General features: G+C 40.0%; 1 protein-coding gene across 1 annotated transcript in view; it reads right to left on the reverse strand.

Moving 5' to 3' along the window:
• Window positions 1-26,714, reverse strand: part of cdkal1 (CDK5 regulatory subunit associated protein 1-like 1) — a 255,705-nt gene that overhangs the window by 99,400 nt on the left and 129,591 nt on the right. The window contains exons 9-10 of the mRNA XM_069656482.1: window positions 13,852-14,018; window positions 2,554-2,699 (exon numbers count right to left, since the gene is read on the reverse strand). Coding sequence (XP_069512583.1) covers window positions 2,554-2,699; window positions 13,852-14,018 — 313 coding nt within the window. The remainder of the gene's footprint in view (window positions 1-2,553; window positions 2,700-13,851; window positions 14,019-26,714) is intronic.

The following is a 26,714-nucleotide window of genomic DNA, read 5'->3' on the forward strand; positions in this document are numbered from 1 at the left end:
TTGCTTTTTTTCCCGACCATAATAGCATTAGCTCCCCACAATAGCATGATAGGACTGAGGTTGAAACTCGGCGCACTGGCCCTTTAAGTGCTGCTGAACAAGGGAAGGGATTATTTGTTGACAAAGATTGCTTCTCATCTAATTCAACCACCAGAAAATAGAGCCATAACCAGCGATGATAATAATACAGTAACAGGTTGAGACTGATGTTTTACAATTACAGAAGTGGCACTCTGAAGCCAACAACAGTATGAGGAGTTGACAGAAAATCCAGACTGGCGGGAGACAATAATAAAGTCAAAGAATGAAGAGAATTAAACCAGTGGCTTGTGTGTTCAGGCTGTTTGGTTTCCACACAGCGCCAGCAGGAAATAATAAAGGGTAAGTTGAAGTGGAAAGGATGGGAGAAGTGTATTGAGGTAGAGGTGTGAGAGAATAAGAGAAAGTGTGTCAGCGGGATCTTAAAAGAGACTTACATGGTTCCTAATGCACAAAGACCACTCTCGAATACTTACAAAGTTTTTCCCCCAGCACTTCAGGCTGCTTGTGGTGAGTGGTTCAATGAACTATTTCCATATAGTTTCATAAAGAATAAAGCTTTAGCTGTGGATATCTGTACAGTGACCTGAATAAAAATGTACATTTTATATCTAAAGCCTATAGCCTGACCTACATGAAGCAGCTACATGAAATCTATTGATTGCTGCTGCACATGGATCTCATCCGCTTAGAGCAAACTCTATGTTAACAAAATGACTTTAATCTGCAACATCAAAAAGACATGTACGCGAACATATAGATATTAATATTGAAGATTTATACATGGGAACCAGGCCAACAGAATCCAAGAGTGAAACGTTCATACCTCATTGCTAAGCATTCAGTGTGCTGAATAAGGTACAAAATCCCCTGATTATGGAGATATCGATGGGGCTAAATCCAAGTCCATCCTATGATTTGACTTTGTTTCTAAAGCACGTACTTAGGCCGTCTTTAGCGCTGTTTATCTAAGTCCCTGACAAACATAACAAAAATGAAGTAGAAAAACCTACTAATCTTAAAACATGCATGATGTCATTTCATTTTCCAGGAAAAAGGCATACTTCAGAGTAATACGCAATAACACGCTTAAATATACAATGGCATACATAAACATCTTTCCTCTAAATCACACGGTAATACCCAAAGACTTACGGCAGAAATGTGACCCACTCTTCTTAATACGAGTCCCTTCATAGCGCATTATCATGGCATCAATTCTATATTTATTCACCCCCCCCTGATGTGCATTGCCATAATTAATCATGCTCAAACTCTATGAAAGATTATCCTTCATACAGTAAAAGATTAATCATTTCTTATCTTCTGCACCGAGTCAGAGGTCAAACCCATGCATTACGTGCTCGTATCAGAATTGTGGATTTCTTTAAAAAAAGCAGGGTGTTTAATCAATGTTAGGAATGTGCTTGTTTAGTTATAAGATCCATGTATGTGTTAAGTGTGCATATTTTAGAAGAAGATGAAGTGAGTCGAGAATCAAGGCTCAAATGTAGATAGATATGGTATTTTAAAGTTCAGGAGCAGAGTGCACCAGCTGGGCGTCCGCCCGGGTGTAACGTTACGTCAGACTTAGAGCTGAAAGTTACGACAGACTTTAAATTACGCCCTGAGAACCAGTAAGACTTAAGTTTGTGTTGCACCCGGGTATTTCATTCACACCTAATATGCAGCAGGAGTAAGTTTAGAAAGTCGGACTTAAATCCAAGGTAAAACAAATGGTAACAAAGAAAGAAAGAAAAACATAGTGACAGCGTATCTTGTTGTTTCACAGGATGAAGGTTTTCTTTTGACAGACAGGTCCTGTTTGAATTTATTGAAGCGCTCTCCCCTAGGCTGCAGCATGTGTCCGACACAAACGTGGTGCTGTCCCCGCCCTGCAGGTGCTGAATGAGCTCAGGAGGGCTTTTCAAAACACCGTGGGGGACATGATAAATGTACATTGTACACGGCATGCTTATCATTAGTGATTGCCGTGGTGATCAATTTTTCCTTAGCTTTTGTTTGTGTGCGTGTTGAACAGAATATTTTTATATGTTATGTATATGTATATGTTAATTTATTCTGCAAACAACTCTGAGTTTCTTTATTTCACTAAAATGTATTTTTCTTTAATGTTGTTTTGTTTTATCTTCTGTCGATAGTTTAACAGAAGAAGTTAGAGGAGACGTGTTTTGCTTGGCAACAGTCACCACTTTGCGAGTATTCACATGGACACACATCATAAGGCAGTCAGTCAGTCAGGCTCGGTGCACTCGGTGTAAATTTGAATCAAGAGGTCGGTTGTAGCTAAGTCGGACGTAAGAGAAAAGACACCCAGCTGGTGCACTCGGCTCCTGGCTGGTTAGTTCTTTTTAAGGTTATTCATAAAGGTAGGCTGAATTAAAAAATATAATGAGGAGATTTACACTTGTGTTGTGTAGTAAGGACACTAAAGGGCAATACACTCTACACTGCAGCATCACGAGTCCATAAGGGCTCCATCTCCTGACTTACCGCTCTTTAAGGAAGTCCACCACTCTTTTGAAGTCATCGATGCAGTACTCTCTCTTCATGTCCATCAGGACGCTGTCTGAGGCCGACTGCACGGGCACGTGAAGGAAGGCGTAGACGCGCGGATGATTCAATATCTTAGCCATCTCCTAATGAGACACAGAGGAGAGAGGGAAAAATACAGGTTTTATATGTATGGAAAGGGAAGGCAATGAGGTGAAATCACTAACACACAGACTTTTTACTTACAACCTACATGAGTTACAAGTGCACAGAAAATATACACTATGTGACACATTGATTCCTACTAGCACCATTGGTATTGTGGCATTTTCACTCAACATTACTAAAATGATTAATTAACTCTTAGGATAGAAGTTTTCTATGGATTTGCTGAATAAATAGTTAGCAATTAGTCTATTAATAATGGTGGCCAAACCTCGGACAAATTCTGAACAAGTCCTGTCCACACGCGAAGGCTCACCACACGGCGAGTGCTTTCACGTGACAATGGGGCGAGTTAAGTCAAACAGACGCTCGGATGAATGCTAGCTGCTACCTTTGAATATGTGAAGGTTCCATTAACATTCCTGCCTCTCTCTGTACTCTTTTCGCTCCAGTCCTTCTGTAACAGGCTGCCTCTTTCTCTCTTTTTCTGTTTCTCCTTTTTGTATGGGGGAAAGAAAGAGAAAAGCAGCCCACAGAATACATCGCGAACGCACTAGATCCAAAGTCAAAAGAGTCAAGGCTGCACCAGTGCTTGTTCTTTATGTCTGAAAAGTCAAGAGCTTTTACTGAAGCATCCAGGTCCACGACTCAAATCAAAATGATGGGCGGAAGAAAAGAAAAATTCAACATGTCTATAATTAACTCAGTAAGTAAAGCAGCAAGTTATAAAGTTAGGAATAAGAACAGATTAAATAAATATGAACATAAAGGAACGATCATGTATGGAAGAGACATTAAAAAGCTGCATTTCTTCTATGCATTAAAATCAATCGAATCAAGACGATGCTTTCAACAGCACACAAGGCTCAAATTATGTAACTGTTATTATAATAAATTGTGTCACACTGAGAAATACTTTTTCTATCGTTGTCAACATGCACAAATAATCAAGATAGAAAACTGTGATGCTATTTTCAAGTAGTAAAACTGTTAGTGGCATATTTACTGTTTCAGCTTTTAAGCATCGACACAGATGGGTTTTACATTAATTTGTAGAGCTGGAAGGTTTTTGGTTTTTCTTTCATTCTTACTTTTATTCCGTGTGTAAAAGAACTGGAGAGACTACAGATGTCAGATCTTTCTGATGGACATAATCAGGATGGTATCATTACCATGCTAATCACCATAAGGAGGAGTAAGAGAAAAAGACAGGGGAGGAAGAAATGATTTAATGATTTCCTACAAGTATATGCTGATTGCAGTCCGTCTTCTCAATTAAGATCTATTGTAGAGTGTTCCCTGCTTCATGCGCACACAGAAAAAGCATACGTGTGCGTGCGCACACACACAAACACCGCTCAGTGGCAGCGCACCACAGGGGGTTGACCACTGGAAGCTCCAAATTAGAAAGAATTAATTTGGTTGGAAAATGGAGCTTGATTGCTGACAGAAATCAGCCTGCTGCATATGTGTGTGTGTGTGTATGTGTGTGTGTGTGTGTGTGTGTGTGTGTGTGTGTGTGTGTGTGTGTGTGTGTGTGTGAGAGAGAGAATGAGCCAGAGAAAAACATGTACAGTAATATATACAGTTATGTGCTTTAAATGCTTTCAGGGGAGCAGGAACAGTCGAGTGATTATGTCCCCATGTGTTATTATTTCAAGTTTTACTCTTTCCTTTTTTTTGGTGTACAAGCTTTAGCTAGTGTATTTTCAAAATTCTGGCATTCTGGCTTTTACATAAAGTGGTTTTAGCCATATACACTAGATACTCATGTAAATAAAATGGTCTTTTTCCCCTTTCCAAAACTTCCTCTGGTGGTTTTAATTTCAAGGGGAAACCTTAAAGGGGCCACATCTTTTAAATGGATATTTTGCATGGGTTTCACATTTGTGGGTGTTTATTGTTCACAGTGAAAAAGTAAAAACTGCATAATTCCGTGTTTTTCCAGAATTACGTTTTTTTAAAAGGTCGCCTCTGAAATGGGCCGTTCAGAACAGCTGCAGGTTTCTACATAGAACCTTGCTTTCGTTGAAATCGACCAATCGTCATTCACCGTCATTTACCTCAGGCTGCCTTCTCGCACAAGCTTGTTGTCAAGATTTCAACTCACCATTCCGATACCTCCTGCCGATTCTGGTCACAATAGGTACATTGATATAACCTATGATAATATGTGCTTTGTAAATATCCTTTCCTCTTAGTCCACATCATAGTACAGGCTGTAGTTTAATTCACAATAATAAGCTGCTACAGTCTCATTAGGTTCACTGAAGATGATAACTTCGCAATGATTGCAACACAGCCCACAGATTGTCTCTCTTTGTGTGTGTGTGTGTGTGTGTGTGTGTGTGTGTGTGTGTTGTGAGGGTGAATGGGGTCTCAGCGGATGGCATGCTAGTTTGAGTAGCAGGGCACTGCTGATGGCAGTTGGTGATTAATCTATAAGGGGAGGACTTTTCATTCACACAAGCCATTTATCATGTGTGTGCGTCTGTCTGACAGAGTGCGTCCCATCCTCCAATGATTATACAGCGCACTGATATGAATCTCTTTTGTTGCAGATCCCTGCAGAGTTGAGGCCTTTTCAGTGTTTGACTGCTGATGACAGACAGTTTAGTGAGTCTGAAGTGAAAATGATGCTGTGATGAGGATCGGTGGTGCTCAGTTGTGGCCGGTGGCAGAAATTAAAGTGCTGCTTTAATGCCTCCGCTCCTGGGTGGATAAACTATAGCTCAAAGCAGCAAATTAAAAAGCTTTAAAAAAAAACAATCAGGAAGTGGTTGAGGGAGCTTTTTGATTTTGTTTTTTATCAGTCTCGACAGTAAAGTAGAATATTGTTTTTCTCTCCGTGACACTTTATCCCTCCCCCCGCCAGGCTCCTCTCTCTTATTCACACAAACAGACACACAATCCTTTCATCTTTGGCTGATCAGCTCAGATAGACACATTAGAGAAGATCTATCTTAACTGGCTTAGCATGAAGGATCTAATATCTATCCCTTCAAATCAGATACGACAGAAGAGCACATATGGAGGGGAGATAGAGAGCAGCCTCGTCTTCTCTGCACAAAACTGTGTGCGCCCTGTGAAATCACCCATCCCTTCATACTATATTATTAATTGATAACTATTCTATATGAGGATGATATGTTTCTTTCTGCTCTGTTTCATGTGCTTCTGTCCATCATGATTTTTTTAACCAGGGATGGAATTAAAAAAACATTAAAAACAAACAAATAAGGAAAATGGGGATTGCGCTCGATCTGAAATTGAGGGTTGTGCAAGACTGAGTGTGTGACGGACTCTAGCATGCTAGCGGACTCGGTAAATGAGGTGTGAAAGGAGCCTCCTCGTACGCAGCGATCAGCTGTTTTAAATGTTCTTTTTGTTACGTGCCAAAGTTACCTAACATTTGAGATTATAAAATGATGAATGATGAAACAGGCCAGGAAGGATCACTATAACAGTCTGTCCAGACCTGTTAAATAGTGTATGTATTCATCATTATTTATGATATGTCACTAAAACATCGGAGTGCCTTGGGATCTCCCAGGAGCCGGGGAAGGTTTCTGGGGAAAGGGATGTCTGGACTTACTCGGCCTGCTGCCACTGCAGCCCAGGCCCCAGGTAAGAAGAAGACAGTGGACGGATGGACGAACAGATGGATGTGACACTGCCTCAAGTGTTCAATTGTGGTTATATTTAGTAATGACTAACTTATCTTCCTAAACAAGCTGTAAATTATGTACATTTCCAAACTGATACATTTTTCAAACCAAGTTCTATATTTGGTGGTATAGAGGCATAATATTGCTGTTCAAAAGAACAGAAAAGAAAGGACCAGTAGTACATCTAAAGCTTGACAGAAGGGCTGCAGCTACAATAAATTTCATCAGCAATTAATCTGCCAAATATTTTCACTACCAGTCCATCAGTCATAATCAAACTCATTCTATAAAATGTCAAAACACTGCTCATCACAAGTTCCCAGAGACCTAACTAATGTCTTCAATTTGTGTGTTTTGTCCAAACAACAGTCCAAAGCCGAAAGACTCCTTTTTTATATTCATAGATGACAAAGAACGAGACAGACCCTTACATTTCAGCAGATAACACCAGCAAAACTTTGACATTTCTGCCTTGAAAAACGATTGAAACAACTAACAGAAAAAAATTATGGCAATTATTTCTCTTTGATAAACTAATTGATTACTTGACTAATCATTTGCAGCTCTACTTGACAGCACTTCCAAAGTGAAACATTTAACAGCAGAGAGGAAAAAGCATTTTGGAAATGAAGAAATACTTGACTTGTGCTGCATCTTTTATAAAAGGAAGGGTTACATTTTGAGAACAGCTTCATAAAACGAAACATGTCGATGACATTTCTCAACATAAAAAAGTCACTGAATGGAAGAAATTGTTTAACTTCCACAGCACTTCAAGACAAAAAACACCCGCTGGCGATACACTCCACAGTTGCGTGCCATCACTTTTTGAGTGTCATGGTGCTGCACACTTTTGTCTCTGAATGAAGCAGCAACCTTGATGGTGAGTAGCGACTCAAAGCAGGAAAAAGTTAAAATAATCATTTTTACTTCTGATTTTTAAATTTATTCAACTTGAAATAGGTGATGAAGTTTTAAAGTTGCAGCGTTATGGCGTGCGACAGTTCCGATTAGCTAAAGGAATAGCACAATATAGTAAATAATAAAGACTCATTGGTTATTGCATTATAACAACACTCGAACACAGCTGGACTCCCCAGAGTGCCACCATGCAGACAGACAGGGTTACAGTCTGGTTCAAGTCAACTTCTGAAGTAAAACAAGCCTAACAGAACCTAACTGCATCCACACACACTGCGAAACATACACGCAGACCTGCACATCACAGAGCATTAACAGGGTTCACCCAGGGGAGTCTGCAGAGAAAATGATTCTACAAGCTGTTCCCAGGATAATACGTCAGGTCCCCGTGTGTGCGCGTCTGACACACACAAACACACAGTGTGTGAGAAGTGTTTTCAGTAGCAGATAGAGAAACTGAGCTCCCACTGGTATTAAACATTTCAAACACTTCAGACTGCACTTTTCCCTCGAGGGTATGCGGAGCCTGCAGCACCTCACACAGTGCAGAGAGAAGCTATGTGCTGCACAGTAAGAGGGAAATTACGTCGTGTTTGAATGTCACACTGTATTTTGCTGTTTGCATCATCTGAGCGGGAAAACACGCCACCAATAAGCACTTTGCTATTTTACATGGAGTTTTTCATCATAATGACTGTCTGAGTTTGTTTTCAGGGATTTCAACAGTGAAACGAGGCGACCGAAAATACAGCAAATCCAGTCTGCATGAAAGCACTATGCTGATGATTTCTCTGCAGCTCTGGATCACATTAAAAGATGCACATAATTCAGTTAACTCGCTCCCACTATTGCCATTAAAAATCAAATCTGAAGCCATAACAAAAGGCGCAGCAAAGATCAGTTTTAAATGGGCAGCAGGCATTTAAATCCCCATCTTTCAGAACTCATAATTCACCGCAGTAATTCAGAAAACATAATTCACCGCAGTAAGTCAGGGCTCATCATTTAGAAGCACATCAGAATAGCTTTACCGTGTGCATTCATTTGGTGTCGGGTCCCTCTCACAATGCTACATTAGGCCTCTAATGTGAAGAGGCTCCCAAAGGCTTCATTAAAATGAAAATGGTCTGAGAGGGTGTGTCTAAGTGCGTTCCCGTACAGCTGTGCTTGTGTGCACAACTGAGTGTGAAGGTGAGAGATGTGTGTGGGTGCGTTTTCATGTGTGTGAATGCTTGCGTCCTGGTTATGAAAAATATGAGCCGATGCGGAGGATGGAGTTTTCACTTTGTTACGGGTATTTGGTACTTTGTCAACCTTGCAAAGGCCCAGTGCATCGAACCGAGAGCGGTAACAAATAGCTCAACGTTTATGGAGAGTAAATGGATAAATGAAAAAAAACAATTATGAAGGTAAAAACAAAAACAACTAAAAGAGACGAAAACATAATAGATTCTGTTTTATACGTTTGTGAAACGGTTAGGAAATACTCAATTACACTTTATGTTTAAGATTCCCACTGGACAAAAAAATTTCTTGAACAACAAGAACAATGTCTGAGAAGATTCAAATGGAAATGGTTTTATCCTTATTAATAATTTTAATGGATGCATTTGAATAAAAACATTGCAGAAATATTTTTAGTCACTGGAGATTCAAAAGACCACATTTTATGCTTTTGCAAACTTTAATTTTAAAGATATAATCTCGAAGGTTTTCATGTAAATAAATGATTGTTGAGTCACTATCCATCGCCGAATGAGGTAACACAAAGGTAATTGAGCCTACGGCCCAATGATGAAAGCATTTGCAGAATTATGGACTGGGTGTCTGTGGCGACATTCACGGGAAAAATCACAAGCGGCTCCCAGTTAGTGACGCGTTTTTCATCAGCCAGCAGTGGTTGGTCTGCCAGAGAGGGTAGGCGGAGCTAAGCGGCTGTTTTTCTGGTCTCTGCAAGTGTTGCGAGTAAACAGTAATCTACTATGGCTGAACAAACAAAGAAAAGATCGATGACTACAGATACAACTTCAAAAATAAGTGAAAATCCAAAGAGAAAGAAACAAACTCGACGCTCAGATGAAGGCAAACAGTCTAAAACAGGAAAGCGACCGTCAGCGAGGAAAATCAAGAGTTAACCGGGGACATCACACCGTTTAATATCTGGGAAGTGTGCTCCCGCAATTACCGTTTATCGCCATAGGTGCCGCCAAAGAGAATTTTGCATACAAAATGCTTGCAGCTTCATGAAACCAACTGATGAGAACTGAGTTACACAACATAGAAGTACAATTTTTGTATCTTTCTGTGTCATTTATAAGATCATATTTTGGACTTCAGCCGTCTAAGTGAGTTAAGATAAGCAAAATGTTGAGTTAAATCACTATTTTATTACAACACTACAGTATCACATTACTGTTTCAGAGAGCTTACTATGGAGAAGATGTGAGCAGCATATCTGATGTATCTCCAGTCAAACTGAGATAAGCTCTGTGGAGGATGTTTAATGGACAACTGCTACTTCATTCATCTCAGCCCGACTGATGGCTGCGTACGAGGAGGCTACTTTCACACCTCATTTACCGAGTCTGCTAGCATGCTAGATTCAATCACACACTCAGTCTCGCACAACCTCATGCACAGGTATCTGAATGCACACGCACGCTTCTCATATGATAAGATGACCTACTGTTTCGCTTTTAAAGACCTATTGCAATTTATTGATAGGTAGGTGAAGGTAGATAAAAAAATGCCACCAAGTGAAAAAAACAACAGTAGCTTCGTGAGAGACATTTTTTTTCTTGCAACTTCTCAGGTAAAATGTCCAATGTCTGCACGATGCAATCAACTAAAATGTCAGAGACAAGTGGCGCGTGAGAGGCGATTGGGCCTTTAAATGCTCCAATCAGCAAATGGTGCTATGAGGCTGTCTACATCTGTCAAGAAAAACAGGCTGCACATAGGAAGAAATTGCGTGTTCTCGCGTGTCAGAAGTAGACAGTGTAGAAGCATCAATCTGGGTGAGTATGTGTGAGAGGGTAATCTTTTCGGGGGGGAGTGGAGAGGTTACTTGGCCTTTTCAGCTTCAATCAGCTTCGTTCAGCCATTCAGCATGATGCTGTTATATAAGCGCTGGTGTTCTTAAATCTACTTTTGGAGATTTGGCCTTTATCATCATCACACTGCTCTTATTGCTGTGATTACCAGCATCATGAGGGGAATTGGAGATGGGAGGCAGAAGAAGAAGTAATTAGGAGGAAAAAACAAGTTGGGGAAGGATGACAGAATTAAAACTGTGGCAAGAAGAATATGAAGTGTTACGGGAAAGAAAGAACTTGGAGGAGAGAGGGAAAAGGAGGAGAAAGGGCAAAATAAAGGAGGAGGAACTGGGCTCACAATCCTTGACAGTGTATAGAAAGTTCATAAGTAGGGCTGGAAAGAGAAAAAGGACGGTGGGAGCGGGGTGTGAAGAGGGGCTGGTGGGAGAGAGGAGAGGAGAGGGGAGTGGATAAAGGGTAAATGGGGGACAGGAGCAACAAAAGACAATGATAAGTTAAAGAAGAGCACTCTTATCTTTCCTTATGTAGGTTAATTGACTGAGGAATTAAAGCAAAAAAGATATAATTCAATTCAATGCATGGACGTTAACAATGAAGGGGCCGGTAGCATATGAAATGATTCTTAACATCCACACACACTCAGAGACCAAGCCGGGGTGTCGTCCTAGTATATTTCTAATTATCAGTTAATTGTTATTCCCTATCATTAGGAGGGTGGTTTTTTAATTGTAATGTAGCCAAGCAGAAAGCCTACCTATACATGTGGGGGACAATTAGCCACCTCCATTAACCCCTGGTTAATTACAACCTCCATTGCTGCTTCCCACAGCACTTTCCCGCTCCTTTTTACCCCTCTTCTCTATCCCCGGGCCTTCATCCCCAGTTTTTTTTATTTCTGCCCTCATTTCATTCATTTATGATCTCCAGGCTTTCCTGATTGTTTGATTCAAAAGTATATCTGTTGTGAACTTCACTGGCCTCTTTTTTTAAACTACAAAGTTGTGTTTTATTATAGTTTTCTAGGTTACCATCAGCCTACTTCTGCCCTTTATGTCCTCACTGTTTCCATTATAATTTCTCTCCACCACTCATTCTACACGACTTTCCCCAGAGAGGAGGCAGGGAACACTAAAAGGCAAAACTATATCATATCAGTTTGATGAGGTGGTGCTGACATATAAACTGAATCACTTAATAATTGAAGAAACACATCCCTAACTTTCACTCACTCTAACCTAAAATCTGTTAGTCAGTTCTACTCATCTACCTCCCACATCATAGAAAAAAAGAGCTTTTTTTCACAGTTATAAATATATAATGCAGGTCTACCAATTTATGTTCAACCCATCTTAGAAATGAGTTAATGTCCTGTTTTCACAATCACTGAAAAAATGTACAGTTCCACACAATTCACTTAAAGACTATAGAATAACAAAGAATGATGTAATTACAGAGTAAAGGTACCTTAACTCTGTCTAGCACTGTCTCTCTATATTAAGAAAAACATGATACCTATTTGAAAAATAATTCAGAAGTTATATATTATTACTCTCGATATCTGCATCTTATAAAAAAACTTGAGACAAAGTCGCTTGATGCTGTATGAAAGCCACGCAGCTCTTAGATTTCCCAACTTCCATGAATGCACCAGAAATTGAATCGGACCTCTATTTAACAAACGAGCATTAAAACAGATGTTTTCTTCTCCTCTTGAGGACAGACTGAAGCTTGTTATTTTACTTTTTACTAATCTGTATCATGATGTGGTTCGTTCTGCAAAGATAAGACCAGTTAATTAAAGTAAATCACAAGACAGCGTTTTTTGTTTCTTTTTCTGGTTCATACCGCTGAAGTCAGCCCGAGTGCAGCCTCTGTGTAACTGACTATTTACAGTGAAACTGAGACTCACCACAAACACATGAACGGGCACTCCTCCGGGGGATTTAATGGAGTGTGAAATGATGCAGTATATTTTCCAAACATATCTGCACGGGCGGAATTCGCTTCACTTTTGATCTGGACACACAGTCGCTTCTCAAGTTGCTAACTGGACTGTAAACAATGCAGCACACAAAGGAAGTCTTAAACTGGAATGCCCACAAAATTCACCATCACTCCCAGAGGCTATATCGTCATCAGATGATAGCTGAGATTGAGATTGTTACTCTTGATAACTGCTAACCGCTACATTACATGTATCTGTATAGTGACTGCCTCAAAGGGCCATTAATGTGCTTTTACTTAAGATCCAGCAGACTTCCTGTCTGTGCAGCAGAGAAACAGTGAGACAGAAGCTTCTGATGGCTGCTGTGAGACAGGGTTCTAATTCAAGTAGAGAGGGTGTAGTTAACTTTTAAGTTCACTTAACCAACCCAAACTTAGAAAAAAATCTCATTGAAAGTAAAGAAATTATTATGGTGCTTTTTTTTTTATTTAAATATAAAACAGAACATTTCACTGAAGGCAATAAAAAAACGTTCGCAAAGTTAAAAATGGCTACCCGGCTGGACCATGAAGTACATTACTTTTTCAATCTGCATCAATATGACAATGTCATCTTGTTGAGTCTTTAATAGTATTGTTTCAATTTTGTATTAGAAACGTATTGTTTTGATGGATTTGTACCATTATGAAATCAGGTCATTTAAGAGGGCTACACCATGACGTGCACCTAAAACCCAGACACATACATAAACTTATTTTCTATAATTTCACACCATTCATAACGACAAAAATTGTGTAACTGCATGGAAAAAGTACTGATTTCACACTGCTGACTGGATTGTATTGCTTTTGAAACATGTTTATCTTTCTTAGACCTCGTGCTTTATTTACCCACATAATTTAGACAAATGTGTGAATGTTTCAGTCGACATCTTCTCTGTATCCAACACGGCCTTCTGCCATCCCCTATCCCCTTCCTCTCCTTTCTCCAAGTCAGCTTTTTGTCTAAAAGCAGAGACCACATTTGCCTACCGTCCACTGATGGTGGAAAATGGCGATAAGATGTTATAAAATGTTGTAACCCAAACATTCCCAGAAACAATCGTTTAAAAAATGTAATTTAAATGATAGAAAAAACATGAAAAACATGTCTGACAGGCAGAGACAGACATGCAAAAACATGTGGAGAGAGAGAGAGAGAGAGAGGGGCAGAAAGAGAGAGAGAGAGACGGTATAACAATGTCCATTGTTCCATTAGCCAAGACAATAATGACTGATAAAATGAGGTTGCTAAAGAGGACACAATGGTCCTTAATTGACTCATTAGGAAGAGGAGAGAATGAACTGCACTAATGAATGGAGGACGAGCGCAGCAGCTAAACTGCTTGGTAAGCAAAAGGGAAAGACATTTAGTTTATTAAATCTTGGAAAAGCAATATTATTTGTTAAAAGAAAGGGATCGCACACGAGACAATGGGGACTAAATCAACATGAGGGAAAATGAAAAATAGAGGGTGAAAGCGGTGACCTTGCGCTGTGCATACCTCTAGGTGTTCCAGGATGTATGGCGGGTTGGTCATACCCAGCCTCAGCATGGCTCCTTCAGGAATCTCCTCCACCAATCTCCACAGCAATGTGGGCAGGTCCGTCCCTATGTCTCTGCCATAAGCTCCTGTGTCCTCACTGGTCAACCAGATCTCACACACTCCCTCTGGAAAGAGACAAAGACAAGGATTAAACATGATTAATAATTAATATAGACGATATTTTCTCTCTGTAGCTTTCCTTTGGCGATGGACTACAGTTTTGCAAATCACATTTCTAAGATATTATGATGTAGCACTGTTGCTCCTGCGAGTTCCCTCGCCGTGAAAGCAGGCTCATGTTCTTCTCTCCAGACAGATTTCCATCATGCTGGATTTAGGTCAGGAAGTTTTTATTGGTATTGTATAAAGTCATATTTATTTACCTGTAACAACATTTTCAAAATTAAAAAAGTTTAAGTTATTATTAGTACACTTCCTAGACACACTCCCTGTCTCATCCCTGAAGATAAATGTACGTGCTTTTCACCACATTAGCCCAAGCTACAAAGCTCCCCCGCACTCACGGCAGCTTTTCTAAAGTATTATTTCATAACCTTTAGGGGTCGCTTCTTGTCACTGCCTAAATGCACCAAAGCCTTGGCAGAGCCCAGCTCATGACAGCCACTGACAAGTATTAAAAATACCCATCTTATAAACATGCATTCAAGGAATGTGAAGGTCACATACAGCAAGAGGGGAAGATCTACTGGCTTCATGCTAAATTAGAGCAACGCTCACTGCTAGAGCTTAATGATCTAACTGTCATTTGGCTGTGGGTCTGGAAATGGTTGACTGTCTGCCTAAGCTATGTGTTAAGACATATCATATCATGCAGGCGCACAAAAATACATTTGCAACTGCAGAGGCATACGCACAGACACACACAGAAAACGCACAAGCATCATTATCATTAGCTGTGCAGAGACAGACAGAAAGATGCATGTGGTCATTCAGAGAGTAAAGATGGTGTTTGGCTAATTGGACAGTTTGCGTGTGTGTTTGTGTGTGTGTGTGTGTGTGTGTAAGAGACGGACTAAAACTGTGTGTTTAAAGGCCTGCATGGGCCAGATAGATTAAAGATGATGACTGTATAATTGTCCGGAGTGAGAGAGTTTCCAAACCTCATTATCATTGACATTAAGACGCACTAATGATTTCTGGAGCCAGCCATGTCTAAAAACACCATCACAAACATGCAGCCATCACGTGGGGCCACATCTGAAGGCTAACAAACATAATACAACGTTCATTTTCTTGGGTATGAAATTATTCAGAAGCATATTACACCTTGTCTAATAGTCAGTAATAGTCTTGTTCATTAAATGTTCTTTATCATGTATTAACTGACTCAGTTTACTTTACTGAGAGGGTAGGGTCTGTCTCCCTTCACAGATGGAGCTACCTGTCTACCTTTAGCCAGAGACATGCTATCATCAGCTACCACTGATTCACAATGTGTCTGTTTCCTAATAATAAAACCATGGGTGATTCTCTGCAGTCGTTTTTAACAACATAATCTAAGCCGTATTTTTTTTTTTTTATCTTTCAGGCCTGAAGGAAGGTGATGATAGCCAATTCCCAGAGCAGCTAAAGTCAGCTTGTTTGGACTCAATTATCCCGATCCCTCTGCCAAGGTCTTACTGTGCCTGCATCATCTGCATCCCAGGAGTGAAAGTATTCCTACACAGCTATGTCCCGCAATAATATTGGCCAAGTGGTCTCTTAATACAGGGCTAGACCTGAATTAAACTGGCCTAGGAGATAAATTGGTTCCTTCCAAAACAACATTCCTGCAATTCCACACACATCATGCTGCCAAGCTAGTGCAATAACTGTTTTTAAATACCTCTTGTGATTCCTGTGTTAATTATGTTTTGAACCCAGTGATGCTGTGGAAAAGTCTCAGGTGTTTATTCAAGGCAACAGTCATACATAGATCTGCAGATAAACTCAATAACCTGCCCAGTTATTTTCCCCTTTGGCCTGCTCCCCGGTCCCTTTTGCATGAGTTGCGCCAATGGTTATTATTGTTGGCCAAAGACACAGAGAAGGTGGCCGTTTTATCAGGAAATGTTAGTCTGCTCTCCCTTTGCTATCTGCTCTGATACACAGCACACAGCTGCTTCCTCTTGGTTTGGTATTTCTGGGGTGGAGAGAGGAGTCGGTGGAAGGCTCAAATGTGTCTGTGTATCAGACAAGCCAAGGTCACAGTCAGATAAATCACCACACAAATATTTATCGGAGACAACATTTGGAAATTCTAATTATCTTAAACTAATAACTTACTTTTATCACTGTGCTTTAAAAGCTGCAATAACTGTGAAAATCAAGGCCTTAGAAACAACAAACTGGGCCACATTGTGAGGCTGACATCAAATTATGACAATATAAGATTTTAAATGATTACCACCTCAAGGTGTGTAGGGAGCACGAGCAAGAGTGCAAGAGTGACCTTGTGAAAGTTTTGAGCGTGTTTTAACAGGTGCTTGTCTTGTAGCAAACCCTGACCTCTGACCCCTATGTCAACTAGAGACGGCTAAAGGAGAATTTCAACTCCAAATTTTACTGTTTTATGAAAGTTGTATCTCTGAAATTAAATCAGCAAGTTTCCACTCAGTGCTGACCAGTGTGTTTGTGTTACAGTCCCTTCGCCAAACTCCCTGTGTCACCTCATATTATAGTGATGTCAGAGCAGCTACAAACAAGGGTGGGGAGCAGGACTCTTTTCCAAAAAGTGATTAACCCTCATTGAACTCTGACACAGCAGAGCAAGCACAGCATGAGGACGAGTGAACAGAACTGCACATCATGGAAAAGAGGGCAGGGCAGGATGAAAATAAAGAAAAAAGAGCGGGACCTGAATTGTTTGGGGTTTTTGCTTCCAGGGTTGGGACTGTTGATACGGCAGGTAGCATGAGAGTGAAAGAGATTAAGAGGGAGAGCATGCACACGAGGAAACAGCTGTGTGTATGAGCTGCATTTGTCTTTTTCCAAGATTAACATCATGAGCATGTCTGATAAATGGCATACACATATCAAACAATCATCATCCCAACTGTCTGCCAAATACTTGTTTGCTAATGTGTGTATGAGCGTGTATGTGTGCGTGGGCCCATGGGGTTTCCTAAGGGAGAGCTACATGATGAATTCAGTTTTATGTCTACCTTTGAGTCGGTTTTGCAAAGCCATGGCCTAACAGTCTTTGGACAAATGGTTACTGGACGCAATTAAACAGCTTTTTACGATTTCTCCTGTCAACACCTGCATACACACCGATGGAGGTAAGCTACCCTCAAAGGTGCTGGCCTTACCATTGGGAACACTGTAGGGTTCACAATGTTGGCCAATGACACATTTGGATATTGATGGGAGGAGCTGGAGATCACAAATCCTGCGATCAGTGAACGCACCGCTCTCCCCTCGCAAAATGCAATTCTAAGTTGATGGACAGTTTTGGCAAAAGATGCTTCAATTCATTCCTCATCACCCCGACAAATCTGTTTTAAGTTTAACTATGACAATAAATGCTGCAGCGCTTCACATCACACTAGCATGAACTGCAGCAGACCTTTATATATCATTATACTGTTTACATATATAATTTCACATGGCCCCGTGTCCCCGCTCCGCCTCTGGATAAAAGGATGGGAAGAGTGGGAGGAGAGAAGAGAGATGAGGGCTTTGAAGTGGTTGCTTTGAAGAAGCGTGACAGAACCAATTGATTCAGGTGATTGGGAGCTTTAGTAAAAGCTACTGTTGAAATGGTAAAAGGGTCTTAAATCATAAATGAGACACACAAGCGGCACAACATGACCACACATTTTCATGTCACGCTTGTTTCTATTAGCTGGTACATTCTTGCTCCGATAACATACGTAACATACATTAAAACAGCCTAGCCTGAATTTTGGATCTTTGATCAATTGTTTGGCACAGTGGTGTAAAATTACTACTTTTCACATGAAGAAATGATGAACGCAAATTGAATTTAAACTTGATAAGTGATAAAACTTATCAAAGAAAATACTGTAGCTTGTTTTTTTCCCCTCTGATTAACATCAGACTGGAAATGAAAATGGAAACTGACATCAGATCTAGAAGTGCCATAATGTATCATATTGATTGTAATCAGCCTTCTTTCTGTCACTTAGCTATTATAGATTGAATAAATTGGAATTGGATTGGAAATTGCAAGTTTACTTTCTTTGGACAGAAATATACTCACTAATGTAAACTATATACACAAAGAACAGGGCTTTTAAGAAGGGGTGGGACAAAATATCGATATCGCAATATATCGTCGTTCCAACTGGTGTGATACAATTATCGTATCGCTGGCGCCAAATATCAATATCTTCATTAAAAAAAAAATCAGCACTCTAAACAGATCTCCCTGCTAATTTGAGTCACCACATCATCGTCAATTTGTGTCAAAATTTGTGAAACTGACGCCCAATTGCAGTGAATAAATACATTAATTCTGCACTTCACCTTTTTAGCAGCATTTTGTATTCTTCAGTTAATCAGATATCTGGATGTATCAGTATAGGATTGCAATATATCAATTATCGCAGAATCACTGTATCGTGATATTATCGTTATCGTGGGCCACGTATCGCGTATCATATCGTGAGTTACCCTGCACCCCTAGTTTCAAAACTTTTTGGACACAAAAAAAACACTGGAATAAGTCACTTTTTTTATAAAATTATGAACATAATGGCTTTTTTTGTTTTATTATTAAAGATAAGGTTACCTGATTCAAAAGGATATGTGTACAAAAACAAAAAGATCCTGGGTCTCTCTGGTCTCCCAGCTGGGTATGTAAGAGTAGGTATCCTGAAATATACACATTCATTGATACTCAAAGGTGCATGTTTTGTTTGTGTGATTGTATGTTTGTGTCTTAGTCAGTACAACATGTGTATTGTGTACATGAATAAACACATTGAAACATAGCCTTCTATCAATCGCACCCTACATAAATGGGTTCAGCATTTCTACTTATCTTAATCTCTTTGGCATGATGTACATTTTGATTGGCTGCCACAGGCTATAATGTTGAACAGATTATAGATTAGATGATCCTATTAAAGTGCATTAAAACCCCTTTTTCCATAACACAAGTCAACACATTCATTCATACATGGGGAAGGAGAGAGCGTGAAAATAGAGTTAGAGGGAAAAAGCTCTTCTAACTAAAACTGTGTTGGTGTTTAAACCAATGGCCTTAAACAGCGTTGAGAGTTATGCAGAGCTGCAATGTTGATCAATTATTGTTTTTTTAGATTTTTGATGCCCTTTAATGAGGCTGAATACACGTCTACAGCCTTTGGGCCTATATACCTTAGCATACAGACACACACACCCACTCTCTCTTGCATCATGGCAGCTTAATGTACACAACATGCTTAGCTATGTGTTGCTTTGTGTCGTGGAAAATAAGGATTTGATGCAGTATAATAGGATCATCTTTATGTGCATATAATCTCTAATCTATTAAACATTACCCCATGCGACCAATCAGAACGTGCCTGACCTTATATACGGCGATAACAACTTCTATCCCGTAGAGATTTCCACTCTGTAACTTCATGACTTAACGCACATCATTAAATACTTGTGATTGCATTTGCTGGTATTATTTGTTCATATAGTATTAATATATTCAACTGACGGCCTTTAAATGAAAATCACCATCTCTTTTCTTGTTGGTAACCATGGAGAGCAATGATTAGGCAGAATATAAATTTGCACACAACCATACATCAATATTAATATCATGTTATTTTATATTGGATCCATACAACCAAACTTGATGCCCATGTTCTAAACATAATGTCATATCAAAGCAAACATAAGAAATTCTACTGATATTTTTTTATGTTTGTTAAGTATATGCAGCTATAACTTTGGTTCGGTGTTATTTTTTCTATACCTAAGATATTTAAAGTGAAAATCAAGTGCTTAACCTTGTAAACATCTCCATGTGGTGTTTCTCATGTGCAACAAGACATATCAGGGACAACATCAGCAGTCATCTCCACGGCTGGGCCTGTCTGCTTTTAAACTGCAGTGTACCAAGGACAGGCTGAACAACATGTTTTCAGATTGGCAGGTTTGAGACGTCACAAACCTAAGGAGCCAATCCCATTAATGGACGGGGTGATGCTATGCATATCATTATGTGTAACCTATGGCAACCACTTGGTCGATGCGCGAGCCAGCTGTAACCACCATTGTAATTTTTGCAAACTCACTACTGACTACTAATGTTAACGTTACTACTACTAATGACTACATTTCAAGCCAGCTAAGTTTCAACAAGTTGCCACTAAACGATGGCAAAGATGTGTTTTGTTTTCGCGACGGAGGGGGCCGTTGGAATTTTGCATAGTGGGCGGGGCCTAAGCAGATTCAGGTATTATTAATGAGGAGAAGAAGGAGATGCCTTGGGAGGATTTTTACAAGGTGATTAAAAGCATTTTGCAGAAAAAACATATCAGACACAATTTATTAATTCAAGCAGAGCATTTTATATGTCTTAAAACATGACTGGAGCTGCTCTTTCAGGTTTGTAACACAAATGCCTGCCCACAAGACACAGCTGTTTGTTAGGAGAAGGGTTAAGGATTGATTTATTATGTACTTATTCCTTTTTATTCTTACATAAAATAAGATGAAAATCCCATTACTGCAGATTCATGTCTGTATTTGGCTACATTGTTATTCATTTAATTTATTTTAATAACATAACCCTGAGATATGACAAAAAAGGACAACAGGATTTGTTGTTCGGTTATGAGGGACTTTTGCTGGACAATTCCAACAACTATCGTACTTAGCATATGTATGCCACAGCAAAAATATTAACTTTAGGCTGATTCCGCAAGTCCACTTTCAGATTAAAATGACTCTTAAAGCGAGGGAACACGACCTCACGTATGTCAACACATTACCCTTCTAACACCCAAAACTGAGACAGACACATGCATACATTAGCTACTGCTTAGAGCTATCAATTCATCAGGCCAACATGAATATCTACCAGACAACAAATTAGGACACTCTCGAACGAATTTGTACCCGCCTCGCAACACACACACTCTCTCCACCATTCTTTATAAATACTATATTAATTTCAACCAAAGACTTTTAAAGAAATAATTCATCACATGAGAAAACACACACGCATACCCCTCATCTGCATATAACCATGTATAAGCATGTAACACTTCAGTGTAAAGCCATTGACTGGAAGGCCTGTCTGACCTTCAATCACATTAGTCCCTCCCCTGTCCTCCCCCATCAGCCAATCCCCTCTGGCTGTCTGCCTCCACACTAAAACCTCCCACCCACCACTAGACAGTAAAAAACTCTGGGGCAGATGTCAACAGCAGCAACTTGAGAAATGAAATGATGAATTTGGAGAGAGAGAGAGAGGGAAAAGTGCGAGGCTGTGTGGTGAGGTTGGATTATGAGGAGTGAAGGGTTTTTTTGGAAGAACAAGGGCAAACGGGAAAAAAAGGTTAAAGATTTCCTCCATGTGTTGGAATAATTATGCAAATATAGAACTGAACATTTTGCCATCATCTAAATTTTTATACAAACTATAAAAATCCCTACAAAACTAGTTAAGAAGCATGATGCCACTGAAATGATGGAGGTTGCCAACAATATAGTTTTTACTGGTGTACTTATGGGGATGTTATCCATCCCTGTATGACATATGAGCGACATTAGCCGATATGAAAAAATAATCAGAGCTTGTCCAATATGAAGAAATTATGCAGAGATTATAACCATTTTTCTTCAGGTTAGTATTCAACAGCTTTCACAGAAATTCTTGATCTTTGCTAATCTTTGATTCACAGACATGCAAGGAAATAAACATTCAAGCAGCTTCACATTAACACACACATACACAAATTCTCCCATGTAACACACTGTAACTCATGCACAAACACCACACACAGAGTTTAATTGCAGTAATTAAGCAGCTTAATTTAGAGCAACAAATGTTGATGTGGCGCGTGGGCGTCTTGGCAGGTAGCATCATCATCACGGATTAACCCAACACACACACTTGTATATGCAAATATTCTCTTCAGGCATGTTTACACTAAATACATGCATGTGTGTATGCACGTCTATGTGTCTGCGTGCATGCACACATGTGGCTGCACATGCATATGCATGGCTTTAATGAACATCCTACACAATCCTTTAAACAACAACATGTCAGCTTTAACCTAGTTTCACAGAGTTTCTGAACTACAGGCGTGACCTTCTGTGCACGCCTGTGCATGAGAGAGTGTCCGGATACATCAAAGTTTGTATGCGTGTGCGTATACACACGCACTGGAAATGTGTGTGGTACATAGGAAAAACATGCCATAGTGTATATGGGTCAGATATAGTGTATGGATATATCAAAAGTAATTGGCAGAGGGCCTCCAAGTACCGTTTGTGTGTGTGTGAAGTGTGCATGTATGTGTGTTTGTGTGTGTGTATATATGAATGTATAGGGGATAATTGGGAGAGAAGTTATTTCCCGTCTTTTATCTTTTTTCTGTGTTTTTCTGTGTGAATGTGTGTGTTGTCAGAAAGGAAGTATCTTGTGAAGCTTCAAAGCAGATAGACTGCTGCATGTAAGAGAAAAGGGGATCCGTGGGGACCAAAACAGACCCTTATGTAAGCCCCTGACACTGCCCTGTGACTCACCAGTTACAATGAACTCAAAGAACGAGAAGCCACAAGTTGAAGTTGCTAATGCTCAGACAAACTTTTGCAATCCAGATAAAATGAGGATGTGCTAAGTGTGTTTGCTAATCATCTATTTTCACTTAATAATTAAGGATTTTTTGGGACAGAGTGCCAGTGTTTGAGGAAGTGCAGATACAGTTTTCACTACTAGCTTGGGGAATTAGACAAATATTAAATTTAGCACTCTGCTGATGCTGAAATGGTTCAAATTTTTTTCCTTTCCTGTCGTGCCTGAAGTCCAACACAACACAAGTTTAACACAAGAAACCTGAGTGCATGAATTCTGGTTTTAAATCAATGTGCAAAAATCAAAAAGACAAGTGATAAAGAAACAAGAGTTTCAAAGACATCATCAGGATTTAATAAAAGTTAGACAGGCAACACGGCTCAGTGTCACTTCATCAATAGGGTTGGTTTTCTCTGTCTTTAAAGTCCTAAATGTGTGGATGTAGTGGCAGCCTATCCACATTGTAGACTGCCTCTCTTCCTGAGCATGCTAAGACAGGCAAATATGCCTATATCTGCATGCATGATCAGGAGGTAATTGTGTAGGATTATTAGTAAAGTGTGACTCAGTCACTCTCACAAAGTTCTCCTTGTTTACCTATGCATAGCTACTATAAAACAACATCCCGAAAAACAGAAGAATGGAAGCAGGAGAGATAACAACCGACAAAGTGCAGATAAGAAGCGGGAGAGAGCGTGCGAGACCCGTTTACAGAGGAGGGTTTTTTCAGGAGTGAGACTAATGTTATTAGTGATTTTGTTAGCAATCAACAGGCCTTGTTATCTGCTCTCATTAAGAAATGCTCTCATTAGTGTCACTTAACATGCAATGAATGCAATTAAACAGAAGACTGGAGAAAAAGATGCAGTTGTCACAACAGGTCGAATTCACCTGATGATAAATTGTATGGTAATGTGATTCAAAGAAAACTTTTTCTTTAGTTGAAAGAGAATTTCTAGCAAATCATTAAATTTGATCGGCTGTCACGAGCACGTTTGGCATTTTTACTTCATAAGAAATTGATTAAATTGGCACATATCAACTGATCGAAATCAGATTGTTTGACGCTAATTGAAACGTCTGAAAAAGAAGAAACTCTTTGATTGTGTAACTGTACGAAGCAGGGGTTATCTATCAAACAGGGATTATGCACACTGTCTGGAGATTTGACCAAATGTCCGTCTATCAAGATAATGAACTTGTACTGTACGTCATTAAAAGCACATGAGATGAAGCCGAGGGGAGGATGAATAGCTGATGGGGCGCGTGGATTAAAGGACAGGGAGGGAGAGACACTGAGTGTGGGGGGGGGGAGTCAAAGGAAGCTATAGGGGGCAGATCCCATTTCTGTATGCTTCAGAGACCCCGGGAACTGCGAGGCACTAAGGGCCTTACGCACACACATACACACATGTCCTAACATTGAGATTACATATGGAAATGAGTTCCTATTAAAAAGTCATTGAGGTGGTAATGGTTAATATCAGCTGTCAAAGAAAGTCAAGCCAGTGGACGCACACACACACAGCACTACAGTTGTGTTATTAATCAGACATAATAAGGTTTAACTCTTTCTAATTCAAGGCTGTTGACCTAATTTCTTTACATGCTGTTTGTGTGTGTGTGTGTGTGTGTGTGTGTGTGTGTGTGTGTGTGTGTGTGTGTGTGTGTGTGCTCGTGCAGGCACTAATTTGATAAATAATAATACGTCTGGTCAGTATTTATGCTAATATATTCATGACCCACCAGCAGGCATCGTGTTTGTGTTTGTTAATTCACTTAGCCAGTGTGTGCGTGTGTGTGTGTGTGTGTGTGTGTGTGTGTGTGTGTGTGTGTGTGTGTGTGTGTTTGAGCCTTTTTCTATGGAATGAATAACTGAAGCAATCCAGGATGAACTTTAAACTCACCCCGGCTGCGTCTGCGTGTGCGTTAATTAAGTTAGTGACTCTATAATGTATTGTGCATGTGCTTTTAAAGTGTATTTGGAAATTTGCTAATGTAAATGTATGCTGTACGTGCGCGCGCAAGTGTGTTTATTCAGTGAGTGAATCTGTAAACATTATCTTATTATGTAAACATTAGTGTTTTTTATGTAAACATATGGGATATTTGCAGTATTAAAGCTCCAGCCTAATGACAGTGGTTTGTTTACAGAGGAGCAGATAGAGGCCGCATGCAGTGCTGCTGATCCCAGTCTGCTCTACGTCCCTCTCTACCGTCCTCTGTTCCTCCCGCTTCACATAGCACCAACAATTTCACATGACAAATAATTAAAGGGACAGTTCGCCAATTTTCAATCTCAGTCCTATCATGCTTTTATGGGGAGCTAATGTTATTATGGTAGAAAAAAATGCAATTTCGCTCTGTGCCTTTGGAGGACGTAAAACGCGTCATCTGGTGGAGGCCAGGGAGCTCGCTAAACCACACTTCCTCAGTGTAGGACGCCCGCCTCTGATGTCATGTCTCGTTCAAAAGCATCAGGTTTGAAATGCAGACTGCGGAAGATTTTTTAGACGATCCACCGGTAGATTCTCGTCATATTTCGGATTCTGTACCGCTCTGACCCATTGCCTGCAGCGAAAACAGTAGTATTTAACTCCAGCGTCTCTCGCTGGGCCGTTCCTTTCAGAGGGAGGGGCGCAATGCATGCTGGGTGTTGTAGGAATGTAGAATGGGCGAAACCACGAGCTGTTTGTACAACTTTCTCCACAGCTATGGCGCCAATTTCAAATATTATTGCTTCTATCGATTACAGAGAACACCAGCTTTGACTGACAGTGGCTTTTTCCAGGGGAGAATTGCTCCTTTAATGTAGGTTCTTATCTTCAATTATCAGAAAATAGGTGCTTTAAAAGAAGCTGTGCACTGATCTTATATTAGCACACATACAGTAAACACTCCAGCCAATTTAACTCATGTCACTAACCCCGTAATACTTTTCCTCACAAGTCCAACTGTCTCATTTTCAATGTTAAATACTCAAATAGCTCAATTATTGATGAGTTACAGTATATCCTCAACACTCATGAATATACATACACATTAATGTTCAGACCGTGTTCAGCCACAAATGATGCTGCATGGGAATTCTACAAAGAGAGCGCAGAGGCCCAGATGTACAGTACAGTCCCTTAACAGAGAAACAGAGAGAGAGAGAGAGAGGCAGACAGAGATAAGGATTGAAAAAAGGAGTAAAATGCTGGAGTGAAAGAGCAGAGAGATTATTAAAGCTGTGTTTGACAATTGGCTGATTTATGTCAGTTGCAAAAACACACACACACACACAAGTCATGGTAAATGGAGTTATTGTCGCTCTTAGATACCTACACATGATCACACCATCATCCCCGCACACACATCCTTCATGGCCACTTTAGAGCAGAGCAGCTTAAATGGAGCAGACGTGCGCTGATTAACAAGCAGCTTTGGAAAGTGACGGACAACAATATCCTCTTTGCTTTTTCTTGAAGAGAAAATAAAAAAGCTTTTTTTACAGAGTAAGTGCAGGTATGCACATGAAGGTTTCTTTTAGATGGATCTCTCATGACAGTTAAGGCTATAACTGCAGACACTAAAAGCTGAAAAGCAAAGTAATGCACACACACACAATCCTCGCTACAAGGCAAGGGGCTTTACAACAGAGCACTGCCCTTAACACACACACACACGCACGCACACACACACATACACACACACACACCAAAGATGCAATGGGGGTCGAAGGGAATCAGGCATGGGGTTTTCTGCAAAGTGACAGATGTGGCGACAGGCCGTCCAGTCAAGCAGAAACACTCAACGGCTTCTTCAGCTGAAGACCTGGAGTGACATTCACTGCGGCTAGAGAGAGAAAAGTGTCAGCACAGTCTCACACACACACACACACACACACACACAGGGAAATATACAAACATAAAGAACAAGGAAATACGAAGATGTCTCCATTTACAACACTGCTGTTCTTCAGTGGAGAAAAAATTCTAGCTTTAATCAATGATTGTTATTGTTGATATATTTGATGTGTTGAAACATCTAAGGTCATAAAGCAGGG

The sequence above is a fragment of the Semicossyphus pulcher genome, unplaced genomic scaffold (genome assembly GCF_022749685.1).
Source record: "Semicossyphus pulcher isolate SPU_LCO1_2020_fin unplaced genomic scaffold, fSemPul1.0.p SCAF_9, whole genome shotgun sequence".
NCBI classification, from domain to species: domain Eukaryota; kingdom Metazoa; phylum Chordata; class Actinopteri; order Labriformes; family Labridae; genus Semicossyphus; species Semicossyphus pulcher.